The sequence below is a fragment of the Phyllostomus hastatus genome, unplaced genomic scaffold, assembly GCF_019186645.2.
Source record: "Phyllostomus hastatus isolate PE091 unplaced genomic scaffold, TTU_PhHast_1.1 phas_contig_40, whole genome shotgun sequence".
In the NCBI taxonomy this organism is placed as follows: Eukaryota; Metazoa; Chordata; class Mammalia; order Chiroptera; family Phyllostomidae; genus Phyllostomus; species Phyllostomus hastatus.
In genome coordinates, this window is record NW_025333872.1 from 80,244,408 (window position 1) to 80,254,087 (window position 9,680).

The 9,680-nt window shown below is 42.5% G+C and overlaps 1 protein-coding gene across 5 annotated transcripts in view; it reads right to left on the reverse strand.

Annotated features, from left to right (window-relative positions):
- The window catches only part of REPS1 (RALBP1 associated Eps domain containing 1), a 78,844-nt gene extending 69,618 nt beyond the window's left edge, over positions 1 to 9,226 (reverse strand). For all 5 annotated transcript variants that reach the window (XM_045843847.1, XM_045843849.1, XM_045843848.1 and 2 more), the window contains exon 1: positions 9,059 to 9,226. In XM_045843847.1, coding sequence (XP_045699803.1) covers positions 9,059 to 9,211 — 153 coding nt within the window. In that variant the 5' untranslated portion in view covers positions 9,212 to 9,226. The remainder of the gene's footprint in view (positions 1 to 9,058) is intronic.
- Positions 9,227 to 9,680: the final 454 nt, after the last annotated feature.

Consider the following 9,680-nt stretch of genomic DNA (forward strand, 5'->3'; position numbering starts at 1 on the left):
TGCTTATCCTTAAGCCAATCTCACATATTCTCTTTTTTTCTTTCAAATAACTCACTTTTTAAAAATCTTCTCCCAGGAATATGTTTATCGACTTTAGAGAGAAAAGAAGGAAAAGGAGAGAAAGAAAGAAAGAAACATCCATGCGAGAGAGAAACATCCATCAGTTATACATGCCACAATTGGTGTTCAAACCCACAACCTAAGTATGAGCCCTGACCAGGAATTGAACCCACAACCTTTTGGTGTACAGAACAATGCTCCAACTCAGATACCCAGCCAGAGCCAATCGCATGTTCTTGATTATAGATTATAGATTATAGCTTAATTTTTAAATTAGCTAGGTTAAGTCTCCTATTTTGTTTGTCTTCAAAATTGTTTTGACTATTGCAGGTCCTTTGCATTTCCTTATATATTTTAGGATCAGCTCGACAATTTCTTAAAAAAAGTCTACTAGGATTTTGTTGAATCTGTAATCAATTTGGGTAGAACTATTAGCTTGTTATTCAATCTTCTGATCTATGAACACAGACCATCTCTCCATTTATTTAAATCTTCTTTAACTTCCCTCAGCAGTGTTTGTAGTACAAACATCTTGGTGCTTCTTTTATTAAATTTTATTCCTTGTATTTTATTTCCTTTGATGCCACTGTGAATAGATTTTTTTCTTACTTTCATATTCAGGTTATTTCTCACTACTGAACTGTTAACCTTGCCTCTGTTTATAGAAAAAGTAGAGGCCATTAGGCTAGAATATCCTAATTTCCCTCCTCCAAATCTATATACTACTTGCCTCTATATGTGTGTTCTTCTTCCCTCTTTATAAAATTGAGGACAATCCATTTCCTATTACAGAACACCCTCTGTACAGTAAAGATCCTGACCTTTCTTGTCTACCCGAGCACTTCTCTCATCTTCTTTCCTTCCTTCATTAATCCTAACAATTAAAACTATGCTTCAGTGTTTCTTACACTCAACGAAGACTTCCTTTATATCCTCATACATCTCTAGCTTCTACCCCATACCTATTTCCTTTCATAGGCAAAAGAGGAAGGAAGGAAGGAAGGAAGGAAGGAAGGAAGGAAGGAAGGAAGGAAGGAAGGAAGGAAGGAATCTATACATCAAACTTCCAGTCCTGAGCCATTATTTACCTCAAGTCACTTAAATCTGGCTTCCATCTCGCTCAGTCAGTGAAACTGGTTCATCTCAGTTGCTGATGACCTGTAGGTTGCCAAATCCAAGGGACATACTTCTGCTCACATATTCTCAACCTCTAAGCCAAACTCAATATAGGTTAATATCCTTTTCTTGAAATACTTGCATTACTTGCCATCTATAACACGATCCAATGGGCATTCCAGTTCCCCTACACCCACTGAGGCTGTCCTTTGTAAGCCTCCTTCCTAGCAGCCTCCCAGCTTACCCAACTCAAAATTTGCAGCGTTCCTAGAGGTTCTATTTCTAACCAATTCTGTACCCTCTATAGTCTCTTCCTCAGAGATTTCACTTATTTTCATGGCTTTAAATATCACTAATACTCTGATAATCTAAAAATTGACATCTCCAAGCCAAATACCAGAGTTCCTCAAGATTCATTCATCCTCTCTGACAGAGGCCTACTTGACAATCTCACAGGCTTCTGAGAACTCAAGACTGACAAAAGGAAACTCCTGATTTCACCATTTTCCCTCCACCAAAATCAAACAAACAAAAAATTCAAAAAACCCATTCCCTTCCCAGCCATCCAAAATGGCAACTTCCAACAACATCCCAGATTTGTTCTCTTTCCCTTAAGTTCTACATCCAATGCATTTACATGACCTCCGATTTCTACCACCTAAAAATACCTCAAATATGTACACCCCTCTTCATCCCACTGCTGCCCCACTGATGTAAGTCACCATGTCCTGCCGGAAATGCTGCATATCCACGGGCCGATCCATTGTACTTCTGCTTGCCCCAGTACTCCTCCTCTGTATGGCAGGGTAACTGTCACCATGTGTAATTCAGATGATGCTGTCTGCTGAACAAAGTCTTTTAGTGTTTTATCATCCAAACTTTTTATCACTGTGTACAAGGCTCTATAGCCATTTTCCCCTCTTGCTCATAATGCTCCAGCTTTTCATTTCCTCAACACATGAAGCTCTTCCCAGCATCAGGCCTCTCACATGCTGTTCCTTTCTGTGTGAAACACTTCTGCTCTCTCCCTCACTCCATGTCTGCCTCTCCTCAGAGAAGCTTTCCCTTATGTCTGAGCAGCTTCCCTTGTTTCCCACGATTCTCTATTAACTGTACACAGTGTTTTCCCTTTGTTACATTGGCACAAATTATAATTCATGAAGGCAGGGAAGTTTTCTGATTTTTCACCACTGCATATACACCCCAAATACAAACAGTAACCACAAAGAAGTATTTATTGAAAATATACAAAACTTTATGATGACACATGTTCATTCAGCATTGCACAGATCCACCAGCTCTTCCTTAAAACCCTTTTATGCAGTGATCTACAGAGTGAGCTTGACTAGGTCGGGGGAAGGCTGGCAACCTCAAATCACATGCAAAATTTTGTGTAACTATCTTTTCTAAGCAGATGTGTGTGCCAGCACCTCAAAGGAATCCACAACCTAGAAGATGTTGACAGGAGATACACAATCTAATAAATTCTAGTTTCATATTTAACAAGATAGACTCAAATTTAACATACAGTCAATTCTTGAAACAAAATGGAGATACAATTTTTTCTGAAGCCCAAGTCCTATAATTTATCAAATCCCAATGAAATTTGGTGTGTGGTGTGAACTTAAAAGATTTCTAAGCCAAACTTATTACATTTTGATTTTTTTTGCCATACCTTTTAGTGTGTGCAACCCATCAGACACAAATTCCTTACACAGCAGTAAAGAAGGGAAAAGACAAATAAAGGTACACCTGTCACCAGAAAGACTACAGAAAATGAGACATGTATGAGGGAAAACATCAGAAACGTCAAGTGTTATCACCCATTTAAAATTCTAGATACCTTGAAGAACTAAGCACCTAAAAAGCCTTTGAAATTCTCCTATTCAACTCTTCCCCCAAAACATTAAAAAATCAATTCCAGTGTCAAAATCACGAAGCAACTAATTTCAAGTCTGTGCGCTACTTTCTTAAAGTTGTGGTTAAAGGTGCCATCCCCTACACTCTTGTTTGAAAATCCAATCCAATCATTTCATGCAGTGCGAACTAACACCTGGGCATTAAGTGATCTGTTCACGGTCACAAAACTAGCTAAAGACAGGACTGGAACCTGCCTCCCCTTTTAGTGCTCCTTACACCAACCTCTCAGGCTCCTTCACAGCTCCTCACAATGCTTAGCATGAATTTCCAAAATACTAAAGCTAACTGTGCAAAACAGGTTAAGGAACCAGAAAAAAAAAAAAAAAAAGACCAAAACTAGCACAATATGATATAAAAAAGAAAAAAACTTTGAAGTAACTATAACACTACAGAAAGCCATTGAGACTTTTTTCACAATGTAGAGGCGTTGGGGGGGGGACCCACAAAAACCCAGAATTTATTTATTAAAAATTGTGTATTTATTCTTACATGTTTAAACTTCAGTCACCTTCAAAGTACTCTCCATTTGATGCAATGCACCTATTGAGATTTTCTTCCACTGCTCAAAACAGTTTTTGAATTTATCAATTTTGACACCGTTTAAGTGCTTCTATTGTTTTTTGTTTTACCTCTTCCACAATGGCAAAACATTTTCCTTTCAGGACTTTTTCATCCAGGGAAACAAAAAAAAATCGCTCAGGATGAAGAGAGAGGGTGGGGTAAGGGAGTCATGTCGTTTTTGGTCAAAAACTGCTGAACATTCAGTGTGGTTTGGGCAGGTGCGCTTATAAATTACCCACCACGAAATGGGAAAACATGCTGAAAGAATCTTAAAAAAAAAAAAATTCACTAAAGCTGAAATGCAGCCTCTCACAACAACGCCAGCAGGTACACTGATACAGATGGGTTCCTAGCACACTAACCTACTGGTGGAAGCCTGTACTACAAGAGGCCTGCCCTCCAGAACAAAACTCCAGGTATTTCTGAGTATTCCCCATAATATGTTTTTCAACTATATATAAGTGTCTAAGGCAAGATTATTTTTGAACATTCTTATAACTATTTTAGTGATTCAGAAATCACAAATGAACATAATCACAATTCCAGAAGAATAAACCTGACATTTATTTGTATTGAGTTTATAATTTTCAGTGCATAATGGGGCTGTTTCCCTCTTTTAATCCTATCACTAATGAGTAATTCTTACAATTGAACAAATCTTAAGAGAAAGACAAAATGGTTTGTTACATTATTGTTACTTTTCCCCTAATTAATGAGTCATTCAAATATTCTACCAAGATATCGCTCAACACAAATGATCTAAAAGACTTTTCAGCCTCATTAATAGAGTACATTGTTTATAACCTTCAATAAAGGAACAGTTAGTACTGGAAACTTCTGTCAAGTTATTATGTATTCAAAAATCTGTATGACATTTTAAAAACATTTCCCTACATAGAGCTTTTAAGTAAAAGCTAAGAAAACAGTGTGGTAAATAGTATACCTCCCCTAATCTTTAAAAATAAATTACTTCTGGGAAAAAATATTTTTAAGCCACTGAATATTTTCTTGCAGAGCAGACAGCAAAATTCCTTACAAGTAGATCCTAGGAGACAGATTTTTCTCCCCCTAATCCTGCTCCTTTATGGCGTGGAGCATAATCCTATCAAGTGTTAGCTAATTACTTTGTGCATTGCTACACTGTCTCCAAAAAATCCCCCTTAAACTCAAAACAGGTTTTACTCTGCTATTCCAAATAAGCATAATTAATGAGCACACCTTAAGATGTTTGACAGTTGCAGTAATGTAAAATTGTGCATCTATGTGCCCAGGTTACCAACTGCAAGAATCTTCCTATTTCCCTTAAGTGGCTGTGTTTCAAGACAGCATCATACATAAAACTATTTACTACGTGAAGGAGAAAATGCATATACATGTAAATTGGAAGAGAGACTATTCACTAATTATTTAATTTCTCTACCTATCAAGTTCCTAGTTAACATCCACTTCAGAGCTCTTGCAAACATCAAATGAATTCCTCCATGTAAGTTATTTGCCAGGTAAAAAGAACATAATAAGCACTCAATAAAGGCCAGCTCCTTCCTCCTTCAGTTCTGGGTCCTCTGTTCTTTGTTCCTAGGCTCATTCCCCCAGATGACTCAGCCATCTCGTGCTTTTATTAACAAATGCTGAAAACTACTACATCAGTCAAAGATCTGATGTGCAGATGCATGCCCAGTGTGAGAAGCTATCTGTCCCTGTCCCGAGACAAATTAGGTGATAAAGAAGTGACCCCAACACCTCGACTTCACTGCAAGAACCAGCACTGAGGTGAACAAATCTCCACCTGTTTCCAACTATCTCCTGGAAATTTGCATTGCTATCTCAAAATGCCTGAAATCAAATTCATGATTATCTCTCTAAAAATCAGGCCCTCTTCCAGTCCCTTTTCTAACTGAGTGGGTTCCAACAGAATATAATTGTTGCCTTATTCTTTTGTCATCTCAATGTCACCAAGTCTACCTGCATAATCTCTACTGTATCTCTGGCCTCATTTTCTGCCCCTCTGCCACCACGAGTCCAGGTCAGACTGTCTCAATCTCAGCACTATTGACATTTTGGGCCAGGTAATTCTTTGCTGTGGGAGTTTGTTCCCTGTATTGTAGGATGTTTGGCAGTATTTCTCACCTTTATCCACCAGACACCAGTATAACTGCTCCCTCCCCCCAGTTATGACAACCAAAAATATGTTCAGACAGTGCCAAATGCCTCCCAGAGGACAAAGTAATTGCCCTCACCAATGCCTTCCCTCCTCCTACATTTGAGTACCTAGGCCCAGTTTCTCACCATTTCATATATGCATTTAGAGAATCAGTCCCCAAATTCATCTCCAGTTTCTTCCCTCTAACTCCTGTCCCACTGATCTCCTAAGGAATTCCTAAAGCCCTGACTGGTGTAGCTCAACTGGTTGGGCATTGTCCTGCAAAGCGAAAGGTCACAGGTTCGATTCCCCATGAGGGCACATGCCTGGGTTGCAGGTTTGGTCGGTCCCCAGTCAGGGCATGTATATGAGGCAGCCAACTGATGTTTCTTTCTAACATCTGTGTTTCTCTCCCTCTTTACCCCTCTCTCTAAAAATAAATAAATAAAATCTTTAAAAACGAAAGACTTCCTAAAGCACTGCTTTTATGAGTCATTTCTCTTATATCTACAACTCTGTTACCTCCACAATCAGTTGAAAGCTCTCCACCCAGCCTTGATAATTTGGCCTCGATTAAACATTATCCCACAGAGCACCTCACACAGTGAGTACCTAGCAGACCTTCAATAACACAGACCTGTTTGTTCAGCCAGCCCCTCCTTTTCTATTCTAGTGTGGGGGCTCCAGTTTGGATGCCCATCACCTAGCAGCCGTTCCAGACCACTGGGTGAGCCTCCTTCCCCAGCCTCTACTGTCCTCCTCACTCGAAGTCAAAAATGATCAGTGAGTTTCCACCGCCTACTGAAATATGAAATCTTCCATTTGTTTTTTATAGTCTTTCCTAGTATAGTCTAGCTCTGTGTTCCATTACCCTGAAAACATACTCTACCTTTGGCACAACGTATCAGCTAGTCCTTGGAAAGGTTCCTACACTTTCCACCTTTGGTCATGTTTTTTCTCTGCCTGGCAGTCCTCTTAATCCCACTGCCCTCCCTCCACACTAATTTAAAGTCCATCTGAACCAAGAAGCCTTTCCTGATCATACTTCCTGCGTGCCTTTCCTATGGTATTCACATTCTGCTTTATGTTACACATGTATTCCTGTAGTTTACAAGGTCCCTGAGAGCTTCTTACTCTTTTGATGCTGTGGGATGCCTGGCCCAGTGCTAGGCAGATAACTCAACATCACATTTGAGCTTCCCCCTTTGAAAGCAGAGGAGGGCCGTGTTTTCAGGCAACCTCAAACTGCCTTAAGGGAACTAAATCCACATTCTCTCCCCTTTGTCTCACATTTTATGTCTTAAGCCATTTTTTAAGTAAACTGCCTTCAAGATACCCAAATTGCTATTTAGTATAAGTTACTGTACGAGTTCTGCTTTAAGGAGTGCCTATAGCTTCCAACTTGTAACTGAGTCCGGAATATTTATGCTATTTAAGTTCTCTATACAAATAGGCTACAGAAATTTATTTTTCAATGTTAATAAAATTAAGCAAAACATGAAAATAACTGGATTGGATTAAACATATTTCAAGCAAAGGTTAATTAATGCTAATTTGTCTATCCTAAGTAATACATTCAAAGCCCTAAAAAAATGAGTCAGTTTATTTCATTTCTTCCACCCCGAAGACATAAACCAAAACAGAACACGGGAGATCTCTCCTTAATTTTAGTTCCTAAATGACCTGAAGGTGTATGTTTTGTTATTCCTACAAAAAGACCATGTTCTGACCACACCAAAACCATATGAAGACAGTATCCCTTAGCAGGGTCAGCAACCTAGAGGCCCTGTTTTGCATGCCCCTGAGCTAAGAATGGTTTTTACATTTTTAAAGGGTTGTAAAAAAACAAAGAGTATGGGACAGAGACTGTGGCAGGAAAAAGCCTAAAACCCTTTTCCTTGTCAGCAGCACGACTAGTGAGACTCCTAGTTGTTAGCGTGTAAGACACCCAACTTTTCCTCCCAAGGTTTTTAAAAAAGCAATGTAAAACATACAAGATTGTTTAAAAAAATAGTATTCATTCAACTTAGTCATAGTTACTGCAAAGGTAACTTCTAAAACAGGCCTGTGTGGATTTTTATACTTCCCAGAATTTTTGTTGGAAAAAACCTGACTCTCATTCTAGAAATGAGCACACTTAGGCTTGAGGAGTGAAGCGCCTGACCCAAAGTCACAATGTTAGTTCACGACAGAGTGGGGTCCAAGACCCCAGGCCTCCAAACTCCTGAGTTCGGCTCTCTGCAGTCCACTGCATCGTAACGATGCATTTGGCTTTAAGATTCGGCGATTTGGACAATAGCTTCAATCATCATATAGATAAAAGCTTAAGACCTGTGTTCCTGATAGGCTATTTAGACAGACGCTTACCAGCAGCTACGAATCATTAAACAGTAACATTAATGCCCACCGCACACATTAGGTAAGGACTTCTAGGAAAACGGATGTCATAGAAAAAGCTTACAACTTACTCCGCTGCCCCACTAGTACTACAGATTGAGACAAATAGGCACAGTCTGACCTCCAGCTGCTCAACACTTATCTCGCGACCCAAATCCACAACTTCCACCGAATGTTATCGAGTGCCAATCGAAACGCTGTCCCATTTACATCACTCACACGCTGTGCAGTTAACTATAAGCTCTTTCCAGGTCTTCTTGAGAACCACTAGTTAGAAGTTCAAATGTTTTAATCTCCCTAAGTATTTAGCTTCCTTAGAAAACCTGCTTCTTCGATGTCTACATCTATAAAACCCACTTCATTGTGTGTGTTCGGTTTATTCTGGAATTAAATTATATATTTTTTTACCATACTAGTGACTTTACTACTATGCAGGAACCGAGGAGCTATGTATACACCAAGACGAGGAGTCAAAGACATGATCACAATCCAAGATCCTTCATCCGAAGTTGCTCTTCCAGGGTTGAAAATCACAGAGTCTGAGGGATAGCCGAGAGATACAGGTCTCGGGCTCTTCAGAGATAATAAAAGCACCCCCACCCCACCGCATCTCTGCAAGACTTTTGTCCTCTAAGAGCGACCCCCTCCCCCTCGACCGCGGCGCGAGTGCCGGCGGCCCGGGCACCTGCGGCCCCGGCCGAGGGCGGCGGAGCCGGGGGAAACCGGCCCAGCGCAGGCCCTTCTGGAATCGGCGCCCACTCCCACCCCCCAGGCGGACCGCAGGAGGCCCGAGCGGCCGGGTGAAGACCCCTCGGTGGCCGGCAGAGCCCCGGACGCCGAGGGAGGCGCGGGCGGCGACGTTACCTGGAGGACCACGTCGTTGGGCAGCTGTGCGGCCCGGAACAACTCCAGCACCCGCCCGTTGGCCGCCACCTTCTTGGTGCTCTCAATGTCGCAGTAGGAGAAGAGATCCGAGTAGTATTTCTGCTCCGCATCGCTCAGCGTTAAGCCTTCCATCTTCGCCTCCGGCTCACGGCCGCCCCACCCCGCATGCAACACCCCGGGCCCGCCCCACGACCCCGGGACAGCGGGGGCTGCGCGTGGCCCGGCTTTCTCCTCGCCCCGAAGCCCCCGGGAGCCCCAGCCCCGACCTCACGCGCGCGCGGTGCACCGAGCAACAGGGCCGGAGGTCGTGAGGAGGGGGCCCGGCTGAGCTCGGCGCGCCGCCGCCTGCGAGGCCCCGCGCAGTCCCGGGCTCGGCGCGGCGCGCGGCTCCGGCTCAGTGGCCGCGGGGAAGGAGGCGGGGGCCGCGGCGGCGCGAGGCACTGGCGGACTCCGCCACCGCCCGGGCTGCAGGTTCGAGTCCCCCGGCTCTCCTCCGCTTCGCCCTAGGCTTTCCGCCTCGGTTTCCCCTTCCGTCCACGCCCCCGGAGCGGCAGCACTTCCCGGAAAGTTGTGGGGCTTCGAGTCTAAAGTTTCGGGGTCT